General features: G+C 37.4%; 5 protein-coding genes across 7 annotated transcripts; 2 read left to right on the top strand and 3 right to left on the bottom strand.

Moving 5' to 3' along the window:
* Positions 1-40: 40 nt before the first annotated feature.
* Positions 41-4,000, top strand: LOC133874546 (UPF0235 protein At5g63440). 2 transcript variants are annotated; one of them, XM_062312396.1, is made up of 7 exons: positions 41-285; positions 1,050-1,164; positions 1,489-1,642; positions 1,936-2,032; positions 2,787-2,875; positions 2,974-3,042; positions 3,730-4,000. In XM_062312396.1, exons 1-7 carry the CDS (start codon positions 171-173, stop codon positions 3,787-3,789), a joined length of 699 nt encoding a protein of 232 aa, XP_062168380.1. In that variant the 5' UTR covers positions 41-170; the 3' UTR covers positions 3,790-4,000. The 2 variants fall into 2 exon arrangements, with proteins under 2 accessions (XP_062168380.1, XP_062168381.1); XM_062312397.1 differs by having other exon boundaries at positions 142-285; positions 1,058-1,164.
* Positions 4,001-4,989: 989 nt separating this feature from the next.
* LOC133876514 (large ribosomal subunit protein uL22y) lies at positions 4,990-7,701 on the bottom strand. Its single transcript, XM_062314802.1, has 7 exons — positions 7,611-7,701; positions 7,400-7,436; positions 7,043-7,083; positions 5,724-5,954; positions 5,528-5,630; positions 5,368-5,435; positions 4,990-5,214 (listed from the first exon to the last, which is right to left on the bottom strand). The coding sequence occupies exons 1-7, from the start codon at positions 7,611-7,613 to the stop codon at positions 5,149-5,151; spliced, it is 549 nt and encodes a 182-aa protein (XP_062170786.1). The 5' UTR covers positions 7,614-7,701; the 3' UTR covers positions 4,990-5,148.
* A 134-nt stretch (positions 7,702-7,835) lies between these two features.
* On the top strand, positions 7,836-11,335 carry LOC133875344 (SWI/SNF complex component SNF12 homolog). Of its 2 annotated transcripts, none has more exons than XM_062313450.1 (3): positions 7,836-7,969; positions 8,079-9,973; positions 10,973-11,335. In XM_062313450.1, exons 2-3 carry the CDS (start codon positions 8,427-8,429, stop codon positions 11,040-11,042), a joined length of 1,617 nt encoding a protein of 538 aa, XP_062169434.1. In that variant the 5' UTR covers positions 7,836-7,969; positions 8,079-8,426; the 3' UTR covers positions 11,043-11,335. The 2 variants fall into 2 exon arrangements, with proteins under 2 accessions (XP_062169434.1, XP_062169435.1); XM_062313451.1 differs by having other exon boundaries at positions 7,851-7,969; positions 8,154-9,973.
* Positions 11,336-18,883: 7,548 nt separating this feature from the next.
* Positions 18,884-20,683, bottom strand: LOC133875097 (uncharacterized). Its single transcript, XM_062313101.1, has 3 exons — positions 20,500-20,683; positions 19,765-20,018; positions 18,884-19,654 (listed from the first exon to the last, which is right to left on the bottom strand). Exons 1-3 carry the CDS (start codon positions 20,681-20,683, stop codon positions 18,884-18,886), a joined length of 1,209 nt encoding a protein of 402 aa, XP_062169085.1.
* Positions 20,684-24,891: 4,208 nt separating this feature from the next.
* On the bottom strand, positions 24,892-26,704 carry LOC133875771 (cytochrome P450 94B3-like). Its single transcript, XM_062314004.1, has 2 exons — positions 26,166-26,704; positions 24,892-26,085 (listed from the first exon to the last, which is right to left on the bottom strand). Exons 1-2 carry the CDS (start codon positions 26,652-26,654, stop codon positions 25,018-25,020), a joined length of 1,557 nt encoding a protein of 518 aa, XP_062169988.1. The 5' UTR covers positions 26,655-26,704; the 3' UTR covers positions 24,892-25,017.
* Positions 26,705-27,095: the final 391 nt, after the last annotated feature.

The following is a 27,095-nucleotide window of genomic DNA, read 5'->3' as shown; positions in this document are numbered from 1 at the left end:
AATCTCCTAATTTTTCCCTTCGAAAAACAAAAATCTCCTCAAGTTTCCATAAAAAGAAAAGCCGGATAGTATAGAAACGACACGGTCTTCATACTGTTCTCCTTGCCAAGAATAGACCAGACGACCTTGGATCATATTGAGAAGAAGAAGAAGAAGCAAAGAGCAAAGAAATGCCGAAGAGAACAACACATACGTACTCAAGCGAGGACGCGGCTCCGGAGGGACCGGACTCCGATCTCTTCGTCTATTACTGCAAGCACTGTGGCTCTCACGTCCTCATAACAGGTTCTTATTCTCTCTCTAATTCAAATTCTTTGTTTGATTCCAGAGAAAACTGTTGGCAAATCATATAATATCTAAATCCTACACTTCGATTTTCCCCTCAGCTTATTTCTTCTGTTGTCTATCACTCTATGTAATTGTAGTTCTTAACCACATGAATCTGTTTTGTTTGTGGTTTAATTGGTTTTGTCGGTGTTTGTACAGTACTATTCTTTTTGTTAATATCAATTTCAACTTATTCATCAAAAAAATAAAAAAAAAAAAAAAAAAAATCTGTGTGTGTGACATCGCCACGCCGTCGTTCTTGTTCTTAATAACTGTTAATCTGAAATAAGGTCCTTAATGAGCTCTCAAAAGTTTTTTTTTTTTGAGCAGATTAATAGATTGATTTGCCCTAATTTTTACCCTAATTTGTATTGCTGATGTGCACTGGCTTTGGATGAAGTTCAAAAAGTGTGGTATTGTTATATAGAACAGGAAATTGATTTCTCATTTGGATGATAGGACTTCAATTATTTCAACATGTTGCATACTTGCTAACAACGAGAAGTTTCACATACACCTTAAGTTTAATATATTACAGTCTCAACACAACTTCAGAGGCAGATTGTATTTGATTACTGTATAGTGAATAACGGTTAACTACTTGCATTTACACATTGCATCCCCTTAAAGTTAGTATAACTTGTTATATTTACGATCATCCTTGTAGCATTCCTCGTTTGATCTAGGACATTTGTTCCATACTGAAGCATATTTTTTATAAGATACCCAGTTGCAGAAAATGCCCAAAAGGAAGACTGACAAAGCATATGTGTTGGACAAGAACAAGCATCTTGCGAGGCTGAACATTAATGATGCAGGAAAAGTTCTCTTGAAACGGTAATTTAATTACCTATAAAGGGTTTTGTGCATTGTATTTAGTTTTAAATTTTTTAGATCATTTAAACAGTTTGTGCTTTTCTGTTGTTTTTTTTTTTGTCTCTTAAGGAAAAAATGATTTGTATTATTTCTAGACTTATGTAAGTTAAGCTTATGGCTAAATGCACATTCGTGTAGTTTATTACAATAGTTCTTTTGTCTTGAGATTGTCTACTGAGCACATTATGTTTTTGAATCAATAAGTTATTTGTAATTATCGTTTTTTGAGTATAAGTATACATGCATTTAGAGCTCATAGCTATGCTCTGGATATTTCTTATTCAGGGGTGAAGGGAGACTGGAGAAGCAATTCCGTATGAACTGTATGGGTTGTGGGCTCTTTGTCTGCTACCGCTCGGAAGAAGATCTGGAAGTTGCTCCTTTTGTTTATGTTGTTGATGGTGCACTTAGTACAGTTGCTGCTGAAACTAACCCACAGGTATAAGAAATGGTTATAAAGGCTTATTGTCAACCATCCTCTGTAGGCTTGAATGTAGAAAATAGTTGAACTGTAGACTATTGCTGTCAGTAATTACATTAATCAATAATTTGGAGCCAATAGCCTCGTATGCATCTTGACATTTTCAGGATCGTTAGTGGTGATTTGAGTCTCTGCATGCATGTATTTGTTCTCACTTGCTCTGCAAGTGATTCTCAGTCTTAAATTATGAACATCCATACGAATTTAAAACTTTAAAATCCTCCATCTTTACTTTTTGGTATGTGCTGTAGGATGCTCCTGTTCCACCCTGTATATCACAGTTAGAAGGAGGGCTTGTTCAAGTTGCTATAGAAGTTGAAGACCGTGCCCAACGCTCAGCCATCACAAGTAACAAAATGTTCTCTCATTTAACATGCATTGCTTCTGCAGCAAAAGTTTAAACAGATTTGATATTTTTCTGGGTAAACTCAGCCATAACCTTTGCATGCAATGGTTTGATCAAATCATCCAGTTGATAATTCAGTTGACTCATAATGTGCATGCAGTTTCTAAATTTTAAATTTTTAATCTGTTGATGAGAATTCAAATTTGGTCAGTGCCTTTCCTATCAAATGGTTTTGAAGTGGTTTAGTCCCTTCTTAGAGGTACATGCCTTGGGTTTAATACTTCAACAATAGTCCTCAAAGTCAACCTATGAGAGCGGTCTTTGAAGTGGAAACTTAGGAAAAGACAGTGATCCAGGGACTATTGCTGGATGCATGTCTGCCCCAAGCATTATTGCTTGGCTTTTATCTCAAATTCCAAGGGCTTGTCCAGCATTTTCTGAATGTTTGGTGCAGACTACTCTTCAACATAATATGTTTTGCCTAATTGGGCGCAAGCTATAGATACCTCCATGTGCTTGTGTGCGCGATATATATATGTATGTGTTATGTAAGTATATATATACACGTATATATGCTTTACCTTTGTACACGTTCATTTATATACGAGTAAAAAAAAGAACATCATAATTGTTTTTTTCTGGTACACTTGCACATATTACCCTTTAATTTCCTCTACCCAAAATCTCAACGTTTTCACTAATTTATGCAACAATCAAGCATTGCTCTTAACTGGTAATTCTTATGCTTCATGCCAGGAGTGAATGCTGATGATGTTCGTGTTACTGTGGCTGCACCTGCAGCCCGTGGGGAAGCTAACAATGAACTGTTGGAATTCATGGGCAAAGTATGCCTCCTATTCATCTTAGGCGATGAAATTGATCCCGCATTTTTTTTAACCTTTAAATGTCTAGTTAATCATAAACGCATTTCCTTTGGAACCAGGTGTTGGGTCTGAGACTGAGCCAGATGACTCTTCAGAGAGGGTGGAATAACAAATCAAAACTCCTTGTGGTGAGTTAAATTAAATTTTCCTTTGTTTGTATCTGTATGAAAGGATGTGGCCGTCTGTTTTCTCATGTGTTAGTTCTCATTTTAGGTTTTGCTAAGTAGATTGTGAGTAATTTCATATTTTTTATAACTGTAGACTTTGTCATGGCTGACATGTTGACACCATCATGCTGAATCTGTGTCCTGCTTTTCAAGATAACCATGCTCCCACACACCCCTACACCATATGGTTTATGCCCGCCCTGTTAATTCAAATAGGTAGATTCTCCAATAATCAAGGATAAGAGAGGCAGATTTGCCTTTTAACCTTGTTTTTTTTTGCCTGATCAATTTAGCCAAATAACACTTTGAATAACCAAAATGCATTAATGGGAAAACATGTGCACTAGATATAGGATATGCTTTTACTACTTATGTGGTTCATGGGTGTGTACATATCCCAATAGCAAACAACTGTCTCAAGTGGTATGTAGGCCCTTAATGACCATTTCAAGCCAATGCGAGTCTAGAGGAGGTTGCATTAGTTTATTTGTTTAAGTTGCATTATCTGCACTCTTTTTTTTTTTTTTTTTTTTTTTGGCCATTTCTGTGTTCTATTTTTGAGTGAGGCACATTTCGAGTAAAGCATGTCTTTAAGGTTCTTTGCTAAGACTTTTTGCCAAGTCTATTAACTTTTGATGATTGCATTAGGTGGAAGATTTGTCTGCTAGACAGGTGTATGAGAAACTTCTGGAAGCTGTGCAACCTTGAAGCTCCTCTTTGGGTGCAACAGTCTTGATTGTTTTGTGTTGGCATTAATGAGCCGTTTTGTAATCCAAATATACTTGTCATTCAACTTCATTCGGTGGAATGATTCTTTTCTGTCCATGTGTTTTTACCCTCGACATTCTTAAGCCCTCGCTTCTGGTTTAATTAATTTTCTTTTTCTTTTGCCCCCCTCCAAAGCGATCGGAGGGAGGATGTATAGGATCTCTCATTTTCAAGTTAGATGGTAAGATACCATTTCGGTAAATAGGCGTATCAAAGATTCAAAGGTGCTCTTCAAAAAATGGATTTAGCACCTAGATTTAACTGAGGTGCTGTTGAAAAATTATAGTACAGTTCTTGTAGTTTTTTAACTAGTTTAGATTTAATTTCAAAATTTTCATGTGAAAGAGAATAAAATTAAATCTTACCCATTAAATTGATTTGAGTATGGAATGTTAAGGCTCAGTTTATTTAATTTTATTTCGAACATGAGCAGAATTTGAGTTTTTATTGAGTTAGATAATTTACTCAAGTTTGACTCATTAATTTTTCGAACGTACTTAAACTTATTCATAAGTTGTTCAATTGACTTATTTATTCTTTATATAAATTAAATCATAAAATATTATGATTGTTTATTTTTTTGTAAATCTGTACTAATTATTATGAAGATTTAATCATTTGAGTTAATTAAATAAATTAACTTGTCTATATATATATAACTAAATTCATTATGCACAGGTTTATACACATACTCATGTACACAAACATAATATCAAGATTCACAATAATAATAATTCAAGCTATATTTATTATATATTAAGAAGATAGTCCTTTATTTAAGATGTTCTAATTATAAAATTAAAATAAAACTATAAAAATAAAATTATACAAAATTTATACGAAATTATAAAATTGAAGCCGAATTTATACGAGTAAATTCGCTTATTTATTAGACAAACCAAATTCAAGTCAAGTTGATTTGAGCTGAAATGAACTAGTTCATCATCTAACCAAGCCAAATCCAAATCCCTTCAATAATTTTAAGGGAAATTCTTATTTTCACTGGGTTGGGGCTAGGTGATCGAGAGCCCCGACAAGAACAATTTGTGGCACTTTTAACACCATCCGAAATTCCAAGTACTACTCACCAGTCAACACATTGAGAAATGGAATCTTGCCCACGCAGATCGAGGAAGAAAATGTCTAAAATGGTTTGCATTAAGCTCCAAAAACACAATACAAGATTCTCTAGAGACGAACTCTGAGTTTATAGCACTTCATTAAATAAGACAGACAAAAACGTTCTCATGAAACAACTAAGAAAGAAGAACGCTGAAATACGGTCTACGACTCTGCATCTCAAGAAGAAGCACCGCTACGCAGGGCTTGAGTCTTTGATTTCTTAGGAGCCAACTGAGTCTCAGGCTGCAAAATTAGTGGAAACATTGAATAATGTCAATACCACTTATGACTGGATTTCGGAGACTATCATAAACAAGATACAAGTACAAAAGAAAGTTTTTACAAATAAAAAGCAAGCACTTTCACACAAAATAACACCATTATGTCTCAAATTACCTCTTTTTTGACAGGTTCTTCCTTTTCTGACAAAATCAACTCAATGTGGCATGGAGATGACATGTAGGCTGCCAAAAGAATTTATATGTAAACATAAAATTTGACACTAAAGTAGAGAAAAGACAACTCAACTCAGCAGTGGACAAGAAGAAGCACTCACGGTTAATTCTTCCATGAGCACGGTATGTGCGACGCCTTTGCTTCTGGGCTTGATTTACCTGGATGTGAGATATGTGAAGTGAATCCACATCCAACCCTTTCACCTAGAGAATGGTTGACAACACGAAAATGTGGTGTGTTTAGACAACAGAAATGGAACCCCAAAATAACAAGAATTCAAGTAAAATATTACAAACCTCGGCATTACTCTCAGCATTCTTTAGTAAATCCAGAATAAACTTTGCAGACTTCGCAGGCCAGCGTCCTTGTCCATTTGAATGGCGGTTCTTAGCTTGTGCCGTTCGCCCAACTCCACGACAAAAGCGCCGGAATGGAATGGCTTGCTTGTGGGCCAAAACATCCTCCAAATACCTTTTGGCCTTGACCAGAGGCAACTTTCGAATTGCAAAGGCTGTCTCCCTTGTGTTCTATATAAGGAGGTGAAATGAATCTAAGTACATACACATTAAAAAGATAATAACCCACCAGAAGCAAACAGAATATTACGCAAAGGAGCCAAAAATGATGTCATAGCTAGTAAATATGAATCATAATTCCAACATATAAAGAACTTTATGTCAGAACTTCTAGAGGCAATTATTGCATGACAAGGTACAAACATTTGTATGCTTTGCTGCATCCACTGCTACGTCAACTACCTTAAATTCTGTATTTTAAGCTCTATAAAATGCATTGGAACTAACATAACAGCCTCCTTATGCGAGCATAACTAAGAAAGAGGGCACTCTAAAATGGTAAGAGGGAGGAATGACAATGCGAATTCGTAAAGCCATAGCCATGTGTTACACCAGACATCACTACTTATGGCTCAACTCAAAGAGGCAGCAAGTTCACTATTCAGATAACTTTTGAAAAATGATTGAACTAGATTTTAGAACGGGCTATGGAAAGTTGCTAATCTCATTAAGGGCAGGCAAAATAATATGGGCACCTAAGAGTGCCGTTTTCTTTTTCATATCATCAAACAGCAGACTTAAGAGCTAAAGAAAAGCAGTGGCACATGGAGATGACATTATGTCAGATCTCACATTCAACTTTTTCTACCATCTATCCTTTGGTTCTCTCTTTGGTATTCTGGTTAGGGAGTACATTCCATCTCCACATTTTTTCCTTGACGTTCCACCATTTTCTAATGGAATCATTGTTTTTTTGACAGAAGGGTGGAAAAAAGAGCTATTTTTTAGCCAAGATTCATAAAGAAACATTTCTCACCTTTTCAGAAGACAAGAGAATGAAACTTAAGAGGAAAGACAAAAGCCCCTAAAATTAAGTCCAAAAATTTAGTATCTCCGGTAATTACAGAATCAGAATGAGAGTATACTATCTGAGAATAACTTTTTGCCAGTATAAAACCCACAGAGGCTTATCCAATAACCATGCAAGTAGGTTTCCAAAAAAAAAATAAAAAACCTTCAGCAGACAACAAAAGCAATTGTGTCAAAACAAACTCTATACACACAACAGAGATATTTAACAACGTTGGCCAAAAGGGTACCTTAAAATGAACACGGAGATCGGATCCTCTTGCTTTGCAGGCTGAAAACATGATCAGAAAGTAACATGTCAGATTTCTATATTAGTAAGAATAGTTGCTTGTAGAACTAAAGGAAAGAAAAGAATTTTTGAATCCAATATTTTATACTTATGTTTAGCAGAAAATTAACAACAAAACCCAACCAAGCCTTAAGAGTATGTACACACGTTTTTCAAATAGAAGAAAAATGGAAAATTCTACAATCAAAATATAAGCTTTCTTCATTATCCAGCATTTTCTCAGCTACCAAACAAATACCCAAATAAGATAGAATAAAACTAGAATTGAAAAGCTAAAAAAACTTAAAAATCAACTTACACTTGGTGGGATTGTCAGGCTCCCTCGAATACTTCACCTGAAAATTCAATACAACACATCCAATGAGAAATCAAGAGCAAAAGCCAAAGCTTTTGAGAAGCAAAGTTTGCCTTCATTACTATTATTTGTTTTTCTGATTCAACAAACAAGAAAAGCACTTTCCAAATGCTTAAACAAAGAGAACCCAAAATCGATTAGCAGAGAAACTAACCATGGCTTCTGACTCTGTTCGACGCTGCCTTCCCAAAATCCCAGCCAAAGGAAAACGAGGTCAGAGGGTCTCAGAGATATAAAAGTGTTGGCGCTAGGGTTTACGTGTTTATATTGTGTGTGGGTGGGCTTGGGCTGGCCCAATATTTATTTGGATTGGGCCAAAATGGAAGCCCATATGTATTCGAATTGGGCTTTCCTCGTTAGAAATTTGTCACTTTAAACGAGGGCACTTTCGTCACTACCACAATTGAAAATACCAGTGCGCGAGAGAGAGAGAGCTCCCCGAGGAAGAGAACCACTCCGGCTTCGTTGGCGATCTCTAAGCAGAGACAACGAGAAGCGGAGCGAAACGGACCAGTAAGAACGTTTCGCTTACTCTTTAACATATTTTTTCCCTCACATGTGTATGAGTTTGTCTATCATTCATATTATTTTTTCGTAATTAGCTTCGTTTTTTGAATTGAAGTTTAAGTTTCAAGGCAACTCGTTGGGGTTCATTGTGCTCAGCTTATGATTCTAGATCTGGGTTTTGCTTGTGAAGCTAGGGTTCTGTAAAAAAAGGTACGAAAACGGCGCCGTGTGGGAATTCTTTTTTGGAATTCAGGAAATTTCACGGTGTACGCTGAATTTAATCCTTGATTGCTGAAAATATCGGTTAAAGTTTAATTGGGCAAAATGAAGCTTGAATTTTGGGTTTAGTATGCTTGAGTTAGGGCTTCGAGAGGCTTAAATTTAAAGTTTTGTGGATTTTGATGGTGTATTTTGGTCCCTAAAGGATTTGGATTGTTAGGTTGGGTGTTAGACAGCGATTTCAATGAATAATAATAACCCCAAGAAGAATGTCGGGGCGCCAATCCCTTTTGGCAATTCTGGGACAGTTCCACAATCTATGCCCGTGAACCACCAACCCCATCTTCTCTCTCAGTCACAAGCTCAAACACAAGGTGGGTCTCACTTTCCAGGCCACTTTCAGCTGTCTGAGCCTCAGACTCAGGCGCTAGCGTATGCACAGGCTCATGCTCAAGCCCAAGCTCAGGCTGCCCATGCCCAATTCCAAGCTCAGTTACAAGCTCAAGCCCAGTTGCATACTGGAAACACTAGTAATGTAGCCGTGCCAACGCCTTCTGCTCCGACGCCTGGTACTGGGAGTGCCAAGAGGACGGCTCAAAAGCCGCCTTCTCGGCCTCCGGGTTCATCCAATGCCAACACGGGTTCACCATATAAGACCATGGAGCTGACCCCAGCTGCCCGTAGAAAGAAGCGGAAGTTACCCGAGAAGCAAATACCTGACAAAGTGGCTGCACTTCTGCCAGAGTCTGCTCTTTATACGCAAATGCTTGAATTGGAGGCTCGGGTTGATGCTGCTTTGGCAAGAAAGAAGATTGACATTCAGGAGTCCCTTAAAAGCCCTTCCCGTGTTCAGAAAACACTCCGGATTTATGTTTTCAACACCTTCTCAAATCAGACGCAAACAACTCCTGAGAAGCAGAATGCAGAGCCTCCTTCTTGGTCACTTAAGATAATTGGGAGGATATTGGAAGATGGAAAGGATCCTTTGCTGGCTGGAATGACGCAGAAAACGAGGTCTTCTTACTCAAAGTTTTCATCATTTTTCAAGAAAATTACCATATACTTGGACCAAAGCCTCTATCCAGATAACCATGTAATTCTGTGGGAGAGTGCTCGGTCGCCTGTTCTTCATGAGGGATTTGAAGTGAAGAAAAAAGGTGATAAGGAATTCACTGCAATAATAAGACTGGAAATGAACTATGTTCCTGAGAAATTTAAACTTTCACCGGCTTTGACTGAAGTTCTTGGAATTGAGGTGGAGACACGCCCAAGAATTATTGCTGCTATTTGGCACTATGTGAAGGCTAGGAAGTTGCAGAACCCAAATGATCCTTCCTTCTTTGTATGTGATCCACCGCTTCAAAAAGTGTTTGGGGAAGAGAAGATGAAATTTGCCATGGTTACGCAGAAGATATCACAGCATTTGACTCCCCCACTGCCTATACATTTGGAGCATAAAATCAAGCTTTCAGGAAATTGTCCTGCTGGAAGTACTTGTTATGATGTACTGGTTGATGTGCCTTTTCAATTAGAGAAGGATATGTCTGCCTTCTTGTCAAACACTGAAAGGCACAAAGAGATTGATGCTTGTGATGAATTGATTTGTGCTTCTATAAAGAAGATTCATGAGCATCGTCGGAGGCGGGCTTTCTTTCTTGGGTTTTGTCTGTCTCCGGCAGAATTTATTAATGCTTTGATTGCTTCTCAGAGCAAGGATCTAAAGCTTGCTGCTGGAGATGCTAGCCATAATTCAGAAAAAGAGCGCCGTTCTGATTTCTATAATCAACCATGGTAAGCTTCTGTTCTGTTTCTCATTATTTCCCTCATTTTCTGCCAACTGAATAAAGTTTTTTGTCCTTTGTTTTTTGTTTGTTTGATTGATTTTGGTTTTCTTTCTTTGGGTGACTAGCACTTGGTTGGTGAAATAAGAAAGATGCAAAGAAAAACGATATACAAGTATTCAAATTCAGTTAGCATTGTTTCCTTATTAATCTCATAGATTGTGTTGATATAAAGTTTTACCTAGCTTTCCCATTGGTTATCTGATAGTAGTATTCTCTGGTTACAAATAGAAGTTCTCCATGTCGACTAGAGAGATCTTTGTAACTTATCAAAATTAAAAACAGGAGACAGGATTGTTACCCACTATCATATCCCTTTCATAACTGTTTGCAGTATAAAGTATCTTGATTGAATGAGTTTTTTAAGATCCTGTTTGAGTTTGCTCTTCCTTCAAAAATCACTGCAAAGTAATTATGCTGCCAGAAGATTTTGATTGAGAAAATTGACTGAAAGTCTTGTCAAAAAAATAAAATCATCAAATGATAGTCCTAATTCTTTGTTGATACTTTCATTAAAAAGTTTGACTTTTCTATTGTATTGAACATGGTTGTGTGGAAAGAACCATTTGAATTGCAGCTTAAAAAAATATGAAGTGTTGTATGCAACTCCCATAACTTGTATGGATCTAGTTCATTCATAAGAAGGTTCCTTGCTGATCACAGTGCTTCATATTTAGTGGATGGTGTGCACTTTTAGTTTGTCATGTTTACTTATCCATTCTAAATACAATATTAACCAATGATAATGTATTTTATGTTAGTCTCCAAACTAGAACAAATCAAATTGCTTTGACTTATGCTATTGCCACAAAGGCTTAATATGACCTCAATGTTGAGTTAATTTTTGTGTCTCCACCTGATATCTTCTCTGTTTAAACATTTATCCCATGCAAAGCAGTGTATAGCAGTTCTCTTACTTTCTTTTCATTTTTTTGGGTGAAATCTTCAGGGTTGAAGATGCTGTTATTCGTTACCTGAACCGCAAGGCTGCTGGAAGTGATGCTCCTGGTAGCACTTGAGTGAGGATTTGTTGAATTGTTAGCATCTGGTTTGCGTGTCGTGTCAATAATTCTAACATAATCCCCCAGATCCTCTCTCTCTCTCTCTCTTCTTCTTCTTATTTTTGATATTCAATTCTTCTTTTTTTCTCCTAGGAATGTATGAGATGCTCTAGATATAGGAAAAAAAATTCGGTGGTTCTGGCTAGTTAATATTATGAAATGTGCTGGGGTAGAAGCTAATTCTTGTCCATGAAAAAAGTATCTCTTTCTTTCCTTAATATGGCTCAATACTGAAATCCTGGATTGCTTGACCTTGTCTTGTCTTTTGGCTCAAGGTTGCAGACATTTGGTTACTGGTTTCACTCAACTACAGAAAACCTTGCCTCACTCTTTGCTATTGACCAGTCAAATCTTTTCCACCTTTATGCTTTTAAGGCCAAATCTAACCATGCATTAGGTTGAGGTGAGGTCGATGATACTAGGGACAAGAATGGAGCGTTTTCATGTAAATCACATGTATTTACGTGCCTTGGAAGTCGTTTTCCTAAGTGACACGAATGGATATAGTTGAAGGTTGGGAGAAAGTTTTCTTCTAATTCCTCTAATCCAGTCTAATAATATGATGTGTCCAAAATCACTTGCTTTATTAAAAATGAATGTGAGAATCACATGTATTTTGGACACATAAGTTGAATAGACTTGTTACTTTGTTTGACATGAGTGCTACCTTCAACCTCTAATTAGTAGATTCTCCAGATCTTGATCTTAACACGTAATTTGCTCACTGCAGGAAAATTAGGGTCATGTGACTAAATGGCCTTCCATATGGTGTCAGTCATACAATAATTACATGGCTTTGTCCATACTCAATTTGTGTCCCAGCACGACTAGTAGCAATCAAGTTTTAAGTTTGGTGCCGGGTCTGATATGGATATCTCCCGCTATTTTCTGCCTAAAGTGATCAGGCAAGGGTAATATCAGGAGATTGTGAGAGGCTCTCCCACCCAAACAAGGGAGTTCCTACCCTTACAAGGGGTGGGCTCCTTGCTGGGGCAGGACTCTAATGTTCGGACAAGGGAGCCTCTCTCGTTTACTCCCGCTCAAAGAAAAGAGAGAAAGGGTAAAAGGAGGGATTTTCAATTGTAGGAAATCTCTGTCTAGTATGATATGTCGCATGTAGAATCTTAAATTAAATTGTCAACTTAACATGTAAGAATCATATACATTTTGGACATATGTCAGCTTAATTTTAAGAAAACTTTATTCTACCAAATACTAGAAGGCCATTCCATCAAATGTTTTAAGCTTAAATGATATCCATCTGTAGTGCATTCTTCTGCTGGCTGCAGGACAAAAGACTCCATGGTATAGTAGTGCATGATGGGAGAGTTCCAAAATTCAGTCCCAAAAAAGATCCCATTTAGAGAACTCTTGTAAATGCAAGACTAACAACTTGATGTCTTCAATTCTATGGCTTAAAATAGAGTGACTTTTGCAATAATCCAGGATAAAAGCTCCAACTGATTCACAAGAAATCTCCTCCAAAAAAGAATATGAAGTCCAATATCACTTGCTATATCAATCCCCTTGGTCCCCACTACCTCTTCAATGCTTGTCACCTAATTACCTAATCTAATAATGGCTCTCGATTGTGTGGTGATCTTGATTGAGAGTCCAACCCTCATATTTCTCCCAACTCTGTTGAGTAGAGTGAGGGGTGGAACTAGAATTTTAAGTGAGAGAAAAAAAAAAAATTAAGGAATAGAAAATTAAATTTAGTTCATATGAGCATCATAACACAATGTAGGCAAATTTGATAGGCAAATTTTATCATTTAGTGCCTGACGCAACAGTTTACACGAGTATCATGTGAACTATTAATAAAAATTATAATTCTTCTGACAATACACTTCTTTAAATAGGTTTACCAAGTAACCACCGCTCCATGGTACTCTCCTCCAATTATGTTATGAAAAATATGCGCCCAACCTTATGTCATGCAGATGTTTGGAGACCATATGACCTAGTGACTGAATAGTAGATCATTTATGAATAGAGATTCTCAACAATTTAACAATTCAGATAGAAAATATGAGAGAGCTCTTACATTGCTCACTTGTCCGAGCAGGTTTCGGACAGTCTGCATCGTAACTCGGTCAGGTGAGCCTTATAAAAGCCCTATCAAATTTGTTGCCAAGCAATATAAACAATAAATTATTAAAAATTCACATCCAATTCTCAGCACAGAAATTAAATGCTGGTATGGTACCTTTTTTTTTTTTTTTTTTTTTTTTTTTTTTTTTTTTTTTTTTATGAGCATGCTGGATAGTACTTTAGTAGTGGGACTACCATGCTTATTATGTTTGACCTCAAGAGTCAAGACGAAAGAGTTTAAAGCCCTGGTCGCATATAGCACATGTTCAAGCAAATTGCCCATCCATGCGTACATACATACATATGAATTGAAGCAATATCTAGCAATAATATTGCAGCCCCTGCAGATCTCCACGTGGGGATGCATGTGGGAGACCGGAAGTCCTTTGCATTATTAGTTTTATTGGATGTTTCTAGTTGTTATTTTTTATTTTTTATTTTTATTTTTTTAAAAAAAAAAATCAATTGCTTTGTTTTTGGTTGCTTTGCTTTCATAAATTGTGTAATTTTGCTAGAATATTGAACTGGTACAACATTCGTACGGTGTAACTCAAAGAATGTGTGAAAATTCAATATTTTTTCTTTCATTTACTGTTGGCAAAAATATAATAAAAAATATATATATATTTAAATACAAGTAAAAAGTAGAATTGAAAATCTGTTTGAGAGAATATAAAAAAAAAAAAAAAAAAAACAGTAGCTAAAGTAGAGAGTCGTAGGCCTTTTTTCTTTATATATCTGGTGGGAAATTCTTGTTCGGATTTTATTAGAACACGAATAGTTGTACAATTTTTTTTTTTTTAATTAAATAAGGAAAATGGTTATATGGGAGGCTCTTTCCCACTTCTAATATAAAGTAAGAAGTGGACAATCCTATAAATAAAAAATGGGTGGACTCTGCAACAATAGACCTAAACCAGACTAAAATAGTAGTGAGATAATTATAAAATGTAAGAAATGGGTCAAGTAAGTGACTCAGCCTTCTCAATGGCCTGCACAAGGTGGTTAAATAAACTAAATGGGCACAAAGTAAAACAAGTCAATCTGTACTCCCACTTGGGAAAAGTGACTATCACTCGAAGATGGCTGAAGCGATAAAAACATTGTTAAAGTCTAAATCAGGGATTACAGAAAAGAGAGACACCGACACAAATTTAAATACAAAAATCTCTCATAAATTAAAGGAGACTAAAACTCAAGCAACATAAAAAATAAATAAAAAAGAAAAAGAAAAAGAAAACAAATAAATAGCAAAAAAGCCCAAAAAACAGCAACTCCGGTGTCCGGCGAAGCAGAGGGTAGCAAGGCACCAAGCATCGGCGCGTTAGAAGTGCAACCCGGCGCTTGAGAGCCACGTGCTGGCGCGTGGAAGGCGATAGGCAACACGGTTGGTGGCGTCGAGGAGCTGACATGTTGGTGAGTGCAGTGGAGTGGCATGTGGAAGATAGAAACTATCGGAAGAACATAGATCTAACTTTGAAAAAACCAGATTTAAGAACTTGGATAAAAACGGCCACCGACACTAGGAAAAGACAACAGACAAGGAGAAGAAAGTCACGGCATGGAGGAGAAGCCAAGACACCGAGATAGCAGATTCGGGCAAGATAAGTCATATGGAATGATAGATAAAACCTCAAAAGATCGACGTGAGAAAGGCTAGAAAAATCTCTAGCCAAACAATAACATAAGCAAAAATAAACCAAAAGGAAGAAAAGTTTAGGTATGAGAGAGTTTGGAGCGTTTTAGTTTTTCAATTGGGGATTGATCTCTGCACACTAGATTGTGCACAATTTGTATACAATCACTCATATTGGTAAGACCCTTTAATGTGAGTGATTGTGTAGGAAGATTTTTCCTTTTCAATTCCCTTGCACAATGCGTTTGGAAGTTGTTTCTTTTTAGTGTAGTTGTACTAATTAAACTGACGAACTTTCTGTTTTTCGACTCAAAACAAATTAATACTTACTGATTAGCCAGCATTTTCACCAAGATCGATGGCAAGTCCCCTCGAACCTAACTTTGCGCTACAATGGCTACTTCAACATGTTTGATCAATATCAACGTGTACGTGCATACGTTGTCCATCAACATTAATGCATGCTTCCAACTTCCAAGGGGTAAAGATTCTTTGTCAGGGGAGACACAACTTTGATTTATTTGCTGAGAATTATTAATTAAGTGAGAAATGTTTTGGGTATTAAATTTTTTACTAAGAGATGAGTATTAAGATGATGTGGAGCTTATTCATTGAAGATGATCAAAATAATTAATAAAAGAAAATACTACGGGCAACAATGAATAAGCTCCACACTATCTTGATAACCATCTCTTAATAAAAGATTTAGGGGAAAATACACTTTACCCCCCTGATGTATCAACCCATTGGCAATTTGACGTCCAATGTTTACTTTTTGGTAGATGGCCCCCCTGAAGTTGTATCTGTGTGCAACCGTGGACCTTTCGTCCACATGCCTGTCATTTTAGACGGAAATCGTGTCACGTGCAGTGCACGGTCACGTTTAACACAGTTTTCATCCCTAAAGTACCCCCGACATCATCTAACCTACTCCACTTATATTGTCGACCTAATGAGGCTTATTTCTTGTCTTCTTCCACACCGAAACAGACCATAGGAGCTGGAGAAATTAGGTTTCGAAGTCCTACTATTGCCGATAATGCAACCATCTAGACCGTCGGGGACTGCTATTCGGATTCCTCAACGAGTTGGGCAACATCTGCAGTGAAGCCACTCTATTATTGCGAGCGTCCGGCTTGTGTGTTAACCTCGTACACCGAAAAAAAAAAATCGGTAGAAGGTTTCGAAAATGCGAGAATTACAAGGTATAAGTCTAAAACTCTCATTAACTGTAAATTTATATGATGAGGACGTTGCAGATTTTCATTATTTTGAAAATTAGGGTTTAGGTTGTGCCCATTATTAAAGTGGGCAGTGTTCATGACTTTTGGATTTGGAATATTAATACCAATTTGTGAGTTTGTTTGATTTTGGAACAATGTAAAGCAATTCTTTAATGAGTTTTTGTATAAAGGAAACAAAAATTTAAATATGCACACGAGGTGTATGATGAAATGCTTCAATCAATCTGCCGAATTATGGGAGGCTTGATAGAGATTCTTGGAAAATACTGAGTTGTTAATGCACTGTTCCTCAGTGTTTTGTTAATGTAGGTATGGATTTTTGCATGAAATTGTGATAGTTAATGCATAAGAATAGAGATGATTGAAAATGTAGTTTCTTAGTAGTTGTAGTTGTTTAAAATGTAGTTTATTAAAATGGTCCTCACATTTTAAGTGCAGTTTTGTTTAACATTTTAAGTGCAGTTTTGTTCTAATTTATTGGTACATTTGGTGTGGTAATTTGTTTTTAGGGTTGATGGAATGTTGTTCTTATTTTTTTTTTTTTTGTGTGTGGGTGGTTTTGTAGATAAATCGGGCATGTAGTTTTTGGGAATTGATTGATCCTAAAATGTGTCAATATGGAGAGAGAGAGTAGTAGGCATTTTGCGGGAATGACATGTAAGTTTGATTCAAGAAGCCGACCGTTGTCGTACAATGGTTGAAACCGAAGTTGCAAAGTTGAAGGAGAAGATGGAGAGTGAAGCAGCTGAACAATGTCGTATAATGGTTGAAACTGAAGTTACAAAGGCGGTGGCGAAGATGGAGATTGAAAATACCGCCCTTTGTAAAGAAATCGAGATTGGGCAGATCAATTATCAAGCAATGAAGAATAATTATAGGACAATAATTCTATGTACATGGATATTGATCGTGGCATACCTTTTTATGGCAGGATCAACTTCAAAGGGTGTGTTTGAAGTTGGACGTGGTCGTATGTTGTTACCTTAAAGACAATGGTCTTTTGTTTTGTAATGTTGACATTTTTGATGTAATGTAGGCCATTTTTTGTATGTGTATAGGGTTGATCTTTTGGACACAAGTTTGTAACCTAAACACGAAGGGATGTATGTGATTTGGTAGTTGGTTATTTTTTGTATGTGTCTTAGAATTGTTGATCTTTTGGTTATTTTCAGCTTAAAATTTTGGATAGCTTGAAGGGTAATCCAACCTAATATGAGATATGAGTTATAGTTTGGTAAATTTGCACATAAATTCTTAATGGAAACAGATAATTACATTGCACATTTCATTGTCCAAATAACATTGTCTAAAAAACCCTGTAGTTTTTACCATGCAACTGTTATGTGCCTAATTACTCAAACACATAATGGATAGATAAGGGTAGTTCGAATTACATTACACATTTCATTGTTCAAATAATATTGTCCAAAAAACCCTGCAGTTTTTACCATGCAACTATTACGTGCCTAATTACTCAAACACTTAGGGATAACATATTATCCATTTACCCCTACTTAAAGATAGACTCTACTAGATAAATAATAACTAAATAATAAAGATACATAATAACCAAATAACAAAGACACGTGACTACTTGTGAACTTTGTCATTCTCATCATTTATCTCATCTGGTACGTAACAGCAACCCTACCTCCAAACACATAATTACATTGTCCAAAAAACCCTGCAGTTTTTACCATGCAACCCTACCTTTAAACACATAATTACATTGCACATTTCATTGTCTGAAATAAAACATTACACCAGAAAAAGAAAAATAAATAGAGCTAATCAATGCTTCCACTCTGGCCTTTTCTTCTTCATCTTTGAGTCCATGATCTGTATCCCTTCCCCAATTGAATGCACCATTCTTTTACCGTTTCCTTTCTCCTTGGCAATCGTTGACGATTTCACAACTGGGGTTGCTAGGTTTTTACCATACACTTTCCCTCCACATCCATCTGTTGTTCTTTCGGTAAGGTCAATCCAAACTGGTGGTTTGGGATATTTTGGAACTTTTAGTCTGCCTAACATCCTCCTTGGTGGTGGTGGTGGTCTAGGTGCAGGTGCAAGAGGTTGCCTGTTCCAGCTTAATAGTGTTAATTTCGGAATATTTTCCTGCCATCGGTTTAATGTCAGTTGGAATGATAAATACTCAACAGGATGTCACATGTGATTTTATTAAAAAACCAAAATAAAGTTCTTTCGGTAAATACCACATCTCTTTGCACAGATGTAGAAGGTGGTGTAGTGGGTTGCTGTGTATTCCTACTACAACTAGGTGTTGAAACACCTGTACTTACAATTTTCCTTGCATTTGTCTTATAAACATAAACAAATAAGATTAATCAATATCATGCAAGCATGCAATATATTACTCAAAAGTGTGACTGTATGCTTACTATTTTGTTATGTGGTTGTACACCTCCCCTTCTTATGTTCTTCGCTGGATTTGTTCCCTCCCCCCCCCCTGATACTACTGCTGCATCCTTCACTCTGTGTCTGAACCTCACCATGATGAAAAAAAAAAAATGCAAAAGGTAAGGAATCCAAACCATGTAAATATCAACAACAACAGTAAAATGATTGGGTAGTAAGCTCAAACTGGCTGGGGGTGGAGTAGGCAACTCAACCTTTGTTGCGGTCTGCCTATAATTTGATGCCAACTGCTTATTCCTTGGACAAGTCCTGCTATTGTGGCCCAACATTTTGCAATAACCACATTTACCCCTCAATCCAAACTTCCTCATCCTATTCGGATTATTCGGATCTCTTGACTCATCAGGAGCTCTTGTCCTAGCCTTTCGAGGTCTGCCTGGGGTCACTCATAATCTAGGCGGTTCCAAAACACTGTGGTGGGTCCGAATCCACTGTTCCTCACTCAGAATTGGATATATAATAGGAGCATACGCCTTTTTGTACATCTCAATACTATAGCAGTGATCCACATAATCCTCCGGTTTGTGTCCATGGAAGGTAATTGCAGAATGTGCATGAGCACATGGGATCCCAGTCATCTCCCACTTCCTGCACCCACATGTCCTCTTTCCCAAATCCACAACATACGTTCTACGTCCCTGCTCTACTTCAAAGAGGTCATCACCAGCATAACGGGAAAGACAGTTTGTTGCCTCTTCCCCAATCACCTCAAGCTTGTCAACAATTCTAGGGCACAACTTGCCCTTCAAAGTTTTAATGTCATTTCTTTTTACTTGGTACCTTCTTTGAAGTTGCTTCCTAATCATCTCCAACATTGTCAAAATCGGCTTGTCATGAGCCTTGAGGATATATGAGTTGAAACACTCAGAGATGTTGTTGACAAGAAGGTCGCACTTTGGATATTCACTGAACCATGATCTTGACCATTCACTGGGATCAATCTTCTCTAGATACTTGAAGGCCGCATGATTCAACTTCTTAATCTCTTCCATGTGATGTTTGAACTCAATATCAGTGTAAGACGATGCTGCAGCCCACAATAATTCCTTCAGTGCCACCCCCCTGAACCCTTTATCCCGAAAATTGGCATATAGATGCCTTACACATATCTGGTGGTCTGCCGTAGGTATAACAACATCAAAGCTTGGAATAAGACCCTACATCATTCCAATGTAAAGTTATGTAAGTAATAAAATGTAAAATGAAATGTAAAATTATTTATAATTCTAAAAAAAGAAGAAGAAGTCATGTAAGTAATAAAGCTAACCTTCTGTCGAACAGAAATGAAAGTAGGCCTAACATGCCTCGCATGGGACCCAAGGTCTGAAACTAGGCACTCCAAGAACCAAGTCCAGCTCTCTTTTATCTCAGCTTCCACAACGAAAATTGCAATAGGGTACATATTGTTGTTGGCATCTCTGCCAACTGCAGCTAGTAGTGTTCCCTTGTAGGGACCCTTTAGAAAGCACCCATCCAGGCCAATAACAGGCCTACAATCCTCAATGAACCCTTGCTTCATGGCTGCAAGGGACATATAAAGTCTTTGGAACATAGGTTATGAGTCAGGGGTAGGTCTCTCAACCTTCATCATAACACAGCTGCCCTTGTTTGTTTGCCTCAAAGTTTCATAATAATCCCACAACCTGCCGTACTGTTCACCCAGATTACCAAAAATCTACTTTCCTGCCCTTCTTCGACCCCTATATATTTGGCTCCTGGCCATTTCTACGTTCCATCTTCTCTTCACTTCATCTTGTATCACCTCAAGTGGCATGTCTGGTTAAATCTTAAACTTGTCAAACAACTTATCTGATATCCACCTAGACTTCACAATTGAGCTCTTGTATACACGAGTACAAGAGTGTTTAGGTCTTAAGGACCTTACTTCAAAAGACTGCTCATCACTCATCTGTCTACCATAGACTCTGTAGTCACAAGAGGGATCTCTACAAACTGCAACACATCTGGCTCTTTCATTTTTTTACAAACTGAATGTCTTTGCCCCTTTGTACATTGTACTGCTTAACAGCTTCTCTGAACAGCTGTAAAGTAGAAAATTTCATCTTCAACTTTAGGCTTGGATTGACAAGGTCCATCGCATGGAACTCCGAACCAAGATTAGATGAAATCTCACCAGAATCATCATCACTAATAGGTGGTGACAACAGGATGTCACTTCTACCCATTTCAGAATCATTGTTAACCACCTAAACATCTTCAAATGATTGCATGCCGTGGTCAGATGTAGATGGCCCACTCCTACCCTTAACTCCAGCACCCTCAAACCCATCCCCATCCTCATTCCCATTCCCATTGCCATTCCCATCCCCATCCCCATTCTCCCTATCACCCTCCACACACTCATAAGTTGAGGGGCCAACCCTATTCACATCATAATTAACTTCAAAAACATCTTCATCATCGCTAATTTTATCATCCCACCATGGATCATTAAGAGCAACCCTACCTCGAACATCTTCATCTTCATCATCTTACCAACCTTCCCCATCCCCATCATCTTGGAAAGAAACAATATACAGTTCAACAACATTGTTCTCTATATGTACCGATGACATATAATGCACATCATAATCCGATGACACTAGATGCAAACCCACAACTAGATCTTTATTGGGGTCTCTAAAATAAACTAAGTCACCCGGATTGTACCCATATTGTTCTACAATAGACTCAAGCATAGAAAAAGTAAAACTATCCGGATCAACACTTTTAGGATGAATAACTATTTCACCCCCCGAATAGATGACTCCATATGCTCTGTCGAACCTACCCCCCTAATTTATCTCAAACACCAATTTCATCCTACACATGCAAAAATATCACATTATCAATTGGATTAGGGGACCACTAGTATACAATTTTAATTTTATATTACATTACATTTACAACATAATTCATCAAGCGAAAAATAAGCTATGAACCCACTGCCCTCAATATGCCCCCAGTGAATTAATATGTTATGCTCCAAGAGAGAATATGAGACCACTATATTATGCAACCAACTAGAAATGGTAAAAGATTGAGGGGACCTTAGTGTGTGGGGTTTTTATCTTCAAAGCATATGCTTTGGATGCTTGGACTACACCATTGGTTAGTTTTAGAATGTTTTGAGTTATTTCTTCCTTGATTAGTTTATGATTGGACTGACTTTAACCTACTAGAATGTTTTATAAATTATGCATCCTTTTTTTTTTTTTTTTTTTTTGGCTTCTGTGTGCTGTGATTTATTTATTTGTGAAAAGGTGAAGGACTTATTTGATAAAAAAAATTTTGGCGTGGGGGAAAGTGACTGAGTTGTCTATGTATCTTTGTGCATATAGGTATGTCTGCCATGTACATATGGCATCCTATACAAAAGTAATTCTATTCTATAGAAGGTTTGGGTAGGCTTGTATCCTTAACATGGCTGGCATCTTTAGATGGCCTTTGAATTGATTTTACTTTGACTCGAATCTATTGGGAACAACAATGAGGTTATGTACCCTAAGCATTTTTTACCACCAGCTCTTGGGATAAATTTAAGAAGAATCTAATTTTGTTTCTTCTTCTGTGGCTTTGGGTATGTTACATAATATGGTTGAAATGTAAAATTATTTTTCTCATTCTGATGTGTTCATGATACACTTTCTGTGCTTTGGGTATTTTAAGTGTCTACGAAGCATACATAAAGTCCACTGTATTTTCTATTTGAGCTATGTCATTAAAGCACAATTAAAATAAGCAAACAAATAAACAAACCCTTAAATCAGTGTCAACCGAAACCCCCAAATTCCCGAAACCCCAAATTCTCCACAGTGGTAATGCTTTTATCCTAAATCCCCAACAACCCCAAAACCCTAGAAATTAGGAAACAAATCACCAATCACAATTAAAATATGCAAACAAAAAAAATAAACCTTCAACTCAAATTAGTGTCAACCGAAACCCCCAAATTTCCGACAGTTGTAATGCTTTTATCCCAAATCCCCAACAACCCCAAAACCCTAGAAATTAGTAAACAAATCCCATACAACCGAAACCCCCAAAAACCCGACAGTTACTGTGCACACACCCGCTGTTCAAAACCCAAATGCCGACAAACCTTAAACTATATAGAAAGCACAAAAAAGGAATGAAAAAGACACTCACCTGCTTTTTCAGTTTGGTTGAGAGAAGATCGGTGTCGAGTGTGGACCAAAATTGGGAAATCAATGTCGCCTTCTTCCTTTTGACATGGGATGGGACCTATCCCATGTCTCTAAGACCTTGCACAACAATTACATAATTATTGTGTAAGTCATTTTCTAATAAAATTAATAAAAATTGTTTTAACAACATATGATAGTAAATAAACCTGTTGATTGAGATTGCAAGACAACTCAAAAAGAGATAAAATAATTAATAGGGTAGAGAAAAACCCTCGTTGCGCAAGGAAATTTACATGAGATTAATACTAGGAATATATCGAAATTTTTCTCTGAATTTTTTGACCCTTAAAAAGAGATGTATTTTGCAACAACAATTACAACTTCGCTACCAGCTAAAAGAGATTTTTTTATTTTTTTATTTTTTATTTTTTATTTTTTTGTGAAAATAAACGCTAGATCGAGGTCCTACGTACCCTTCGATCTTATCCTTGGGAACCCAAGGATAAAAGAGGATACGTGGGGTTTGGAGTGATGAGGGACACATGCATATTCCTGTCAAATTAATGGACAAATTAAAGCACAGTCGTTTGCCCGGGCCCCAAGAGTACTTCAATAATTGATATATATATATATGTGAAAGTTAGAAAAAGTTTATGCTAACCCTAATTAATCTGGAATTTAATTCCAACTCTGGAAAAAATTAACTTCCATACGAAATAGCCAAATCAAAGATTGTGACATGTACGATCATAATTTCGAGATATATACGTACACACCTAAAGTTTCCTTCGAATTAATTGACAATGACTGCCTAGATGATATGGAAAAGTATACGAGCGTGTCTGTAAATATTTATAATTATGTGTGTATGATTATGACAAAACTTTCCTTTAAATTGAGTTTAAGGGAGTTTTTCTAATCTAATCTATTAAATTGACTTAATTGATCATCAAATGCATTTTAATAGATTGAGTTCCAAAGAATTTAAAAGAAAACTTTAAAGTGATTTATCATGCTACAAATCGATTACTGCAGGACCAAAATTACTACATATTCCGGCGATAAAACAGCGCCCACATTCATATATATATATAGCAAAATATGCTGGAATTTAGTTTTTGGCGCATACGGGTGTCTGTCGTGTCGTGACGTGACGTGTGGATACTTAGAGTAAAACACTGGTGGACAATAAATTAAATTCCGATAAATTCTTGGCTATGGACGTGGGAATGTGGAATAAGATTTCAACTGGTATAGGGCTTGCTATAGTAAAGTCAATTATGATTATGATATATTGTAGGAAAAGGATTAGAAGAAGTTTCTTTTTTCTTGGTCTGAATGCATGCACACGCATCGATCGATGGATCATTGTTCAAAGGTTGATAATATGCCTAGAACATTAATAATGATCACTCGAATTGATCGTCTATGTCATGTTTTTGCTGTAACTTCGATTTTGATAGGTTGCCAAAGTCAGTAAAAGTAGACAGCATCTGAATGCAATTCGAAGCACAAGTAGTAGTATATATTGAGAATATTTAATTTGTGCGGAAATTAAGCTTTGATTCATTGGCTGTCTTTTCATAGGATTATAGTTCTATTAATTTAGCGGCTAATTAAATTAAAATGTTTAAAATATTCATCCTAAAAAGATAGCGTTTGAACTAATTAAACTTGACCATATTAATTTTTTTATTGTCTTTCTCTTAGCTAGGTGTGATTTTCCATCGAAGAACTGTTGATTAAATGGGGTATCTATTGCAAAACACAAGACTAAATTACAAATTGATTTTTATTTATTTATTTTTTGCATATAGGGTCCCTGTGCACAACTTTTGTATAGTACACATCGATCTCATATTTCTGTCATAAAATACACAAACAACACGTTCCTTATTACAAATTCCACGTTAAGATTATCTCACATCTTGGACTAGTGAGAGGTAAAAATAAAAATGCTTTCATATATCCTAATTATAAAAAATTGTCTTATTGGCCTCTAAAGGCCAGGATCCATCTTAAAATTGATCATATGTGATATGACAACATATACGGGCATTATATTGCAAATTTAATTGTAATTTTTTAAAGTCCATTTAGATTTCAAATTCAATTTAAATTAGATCCGTTAAGATTAGGACAAACTTTATTATTATTTTTCTTTTTTATTGGGCATATTCCAATTCTTATTGATTAAACCCTAGTTTCCAATATAATTAAGTATCAACAAAATTCCGAAGCTGGGATTTAGAAATAGAATTAACATTGGAAAAAGAACAATTAATACTGTGGCTTAATTTGGTTTTCCCAAATACTAATTAACTCTACAAGTGCAATGCAAAGGGATTCCAATCCCAAGGAAAATGGCCAATCTAAGTTCCAACCATTGGCTCACCACAGCCACCACTGTTCTTCCGCACCATGACATTGAACCCACCGACCATATGACCAGTCAACAAAGGAACAAAAGCCGGCTGGTTCTCACACACCGGACTGAACTCGAACCGCCTCAGAATTGTAGCCACCACATACTTCATCTGTATAAAGGCCATCTCCTTCCCGAGACACACCCTCGGACCGGCCTGGAAAACGGGGAACTTGTACGGACTCACCAGTTTCAGCTCTCCACTGCCGTTGATCCCATCGAACCAACGGTCAGGTTTAAACTCGAACCGGTCCTTTCCCCAGAGCTCCTCCATCCTTCCCATCCCGTAAGGAAAAAACGTGACTCTGTCTCCCTTCCTAACAGAAGTCCCATCAGGCAACGTGTCGTCGGCGAGAGCGTGCTTTGAGTCCCACGCAACGGGTGGGTAGAGCCGCATGGATTCGCACAAACAAGCTTTTAGGAACCTCATATCCTTGAGAGTTTCAAAGTCCAGTGGCTTTTCACCATTGTCAAGTGCCGAGTTCACTTCGTTTAGAATGAGTTGTTTTTGGGCTGGGTACTTAGAAAGCAACCAGAACAGCCACGTCATGGCCGATGACGTGGTGTCTCGTCCGGCCATGATGAAGCTTATCACCATGTCTCTTACCACCTCCTCGTCGTGACCAGCCAGCAACAACCTCGACAACAAGTCGCCGTCACATTTGTACATGTTTTCTTGATCTTCTTCGAGTATTCGCTTCTTGTTTCGTATGATCTCGGCCACAGAGCCATGCACGACGCTGAGCGCTTCTTTGAGTTTCTTTTCCGAGCCTATGTTCAACGCGCGTTTGATCTTCCACACCAAGAACACCGGGGCCATTGAACGCATGGCGCTTATCTCGGACGCTCTGTCAAAGGCTTTTACAAGTGGCGGCGGCTCCGGCCGCGATAGGTCTAGGCAACACGGGTCTGTCCCCAACGACACCTTACAGATGGTGTCAAACGCAAATCTTCTCAATATCTCTTGCAAGTCCAGGATTTTCCCACTCTCAGCAGCCTCCTCAAGCAATGGTACCTATGACAGAGTATAAATAATTTAATTTTTTTTTGTCAACTTAAATATTTAGAATAAATGGTGATTTAATAGTAGTATACCAGTCGATGATCGACTTCATCTTCAAGCACTTTGACAAGGAACTCTCTCAAGGACTTGGTGCTGAATTCATGACTCGCTAATTTGCGCTGAGTGGCCCATAACTCACCGTCCACGTTGAATATGCCAAAGCCGAGAAGATCCCCGAGGATTTCGGTGAATGGCTTGCCTTTGGGGAAGTTGTTGAAGTTGGTCCTGAGCACGTACTCGACATTAGCAGGGTTTGCGGTGACGAGAGTCCGTCGGGCACCAAGCCGGCGAACCTCGATGGTCTGTGTGGGTGACTTAGATAAGAGGTCTGTGTACCAGTCCAAGAGGCGTCGGCGATTTTTGTAGAAAGAGATTAGACAGCCAAGAATTGGGTACGAAGGAGGGCCATGAGTACTGGTGGACGATTTCCGACAATCGTGATGGATTTGGAGGATGAACGAGAAGAAGGAAGAGAGAAGGAAAAACCCTAGAGAGATGAACGCTAGAAGAAAGATAAACATGGTTAATGGTTTAGTCAGTAAGAGTGATAGACTTTATCAAAGAAATGTGGACGAAAAGGACGCTATATAAACGACTAGGTGGCCGGACATGTAAAATTATTATATTATATATATATATATATACACACACACGTGTGTGTTTGCTTAAGGCACAAGTTATGAGAGAAATAGGCAGAAAGACTGTAGTAGTAGGGTTTGGCTGTTGAGGGCAAAAAGACTGTGGCCTGTGGGCGCGCACATGGTTCACGAGCTTAAAATGGAAAAACGGCGAGTGGGGTCGGTAAGGTGATATGAACGACGTCTCTGAAATATATTACGGCGAAAATACCTTCCTCCCCCGACTTCGGATTTTTTCGGGTTCTTTTTTTTTTTTTAATATTTTCAATTAATTAATGGGTCCACGCGCGTGACCTTAATTTATGCAAATATAATGCTTTGAAG

The sequence above is a fragment of the Alnus glutinosa genome, chromosome 8, assembly GCF_958979055.1.
Source record: "Alnus glutinosa chromosome 8, dhAlnGlut1.1, whole genome shotgun sequence".
Classification (NCBI taxonomy): domain Eukaryota; kingdom Viridiplantae; phylum Streptophyta; class Magnoliopsida; order Fagales; family Betulaceae; genus Alnus; species Alnus glutinosa.
Note: the sequence above shows the minus strand (reverse complement) of the source record. Positions and strands in the feature narration are given on the sequence as shown.

What these genes read in the sequence shown, in the direction of transcription:
- LOC133876514 (XM_062314802.1), bottom strand. An exon ending in ATCTCCGTGTTCATTTTAAG is followed by an intron (nt 5,955 to 7,042) that starts GTACCCTTTTGG and finishes CTCCTTATATAG; the next exon opens with AACACAAGGGAGACAGCCTT. An exon ending in TGCTCATGGAAGAATTAACC is followed by an intron (nt 5,436 to 5,527) that starts GTGAGTGCTTCT and finishes TTCTTTTGGCAG; the next exon opens with CCTACATGTCATCTCCATGC.
- LOC133875771 (XM_062314004.1), bottom strand. Translation starts at nt 26,654, where the DNA reads ATGTTTATCTTTCTTCTAGCGTTCATCTCTCTAGGGTTTTTCCTTCTC. An exon ending in ATGAAGTCGATCATCGACTG is followed by an intron (nt 26,086 to 26,165) that starts GTATACTACTAT and finishes ACTCTGTCATAG; the next exon opens with GTACCATTGCTTGAGGAGGC.
- LOC133875097 (XM_062313101.1), bottom strand. Translation starts at nt 20,683, where the DNA reads ATGGGTAGAAGTGACATCCTGTTGTCACCACCTATTAGTGATGATGAT. An exon ending in GCAGTACAATGTACAAAGGG is followed by an intron (nt 20,019 to 20,499) that starts GCAAAGACATTC and finishes TGTCCCTTGCAG; the next exon opens with CCATGAAGCAAGGGTTCATT. An exon ending in TCATTTCTGTTCGACAGAAG is followed by an intron (nt 19,655 to 19,764) that starts GTTAGCTTTATT and finishes GGAATGATGTAG; the next exon opens with GGTCTTATTCCAAGCTTTGA.
- LOC133874546 (XM_062312396.1), top strand. Translation starts at nt 171, where the DNA reads ATGCCGAAGAGAACAACACATACGTACTCAAGCGAGGACGCGGCTCCG. An exon ending in CTCTCACGTCCTCATAACAG is followed by an intron (nt 286 to 1,049) that starts GTTCTTATTCTC and finishes ATTTTTTATAAG; the next exon opens with ATACCCAGTTGCAGAAAATG. An exon ending in TGTTGGAATTCATGGGCAAA is followed by an intron (nt 2,876 to 2,973) that starts GTATGCCTCCTA and finishes CTTTGGAACCAG; the next exon opens with GTGTTGGGTCTGAGACTGAG.
- LOC133875344 (XM_062313450.1), top strand. Translation starts at nt 8,427, where the DNA reads ATGAATAATAATAACCCCAAGAAGAATGTCGGGGCGCCAATCCCTTTT. An exon ending in GATTTCTATAATCAACCATG is followed by an intron (nt 9,974 to 10,972) that starts GTAAGCTTCTGT and finishes TGAAATCTTCAG; the next exon opens with GGTTGAAGATGCTGTTATTC.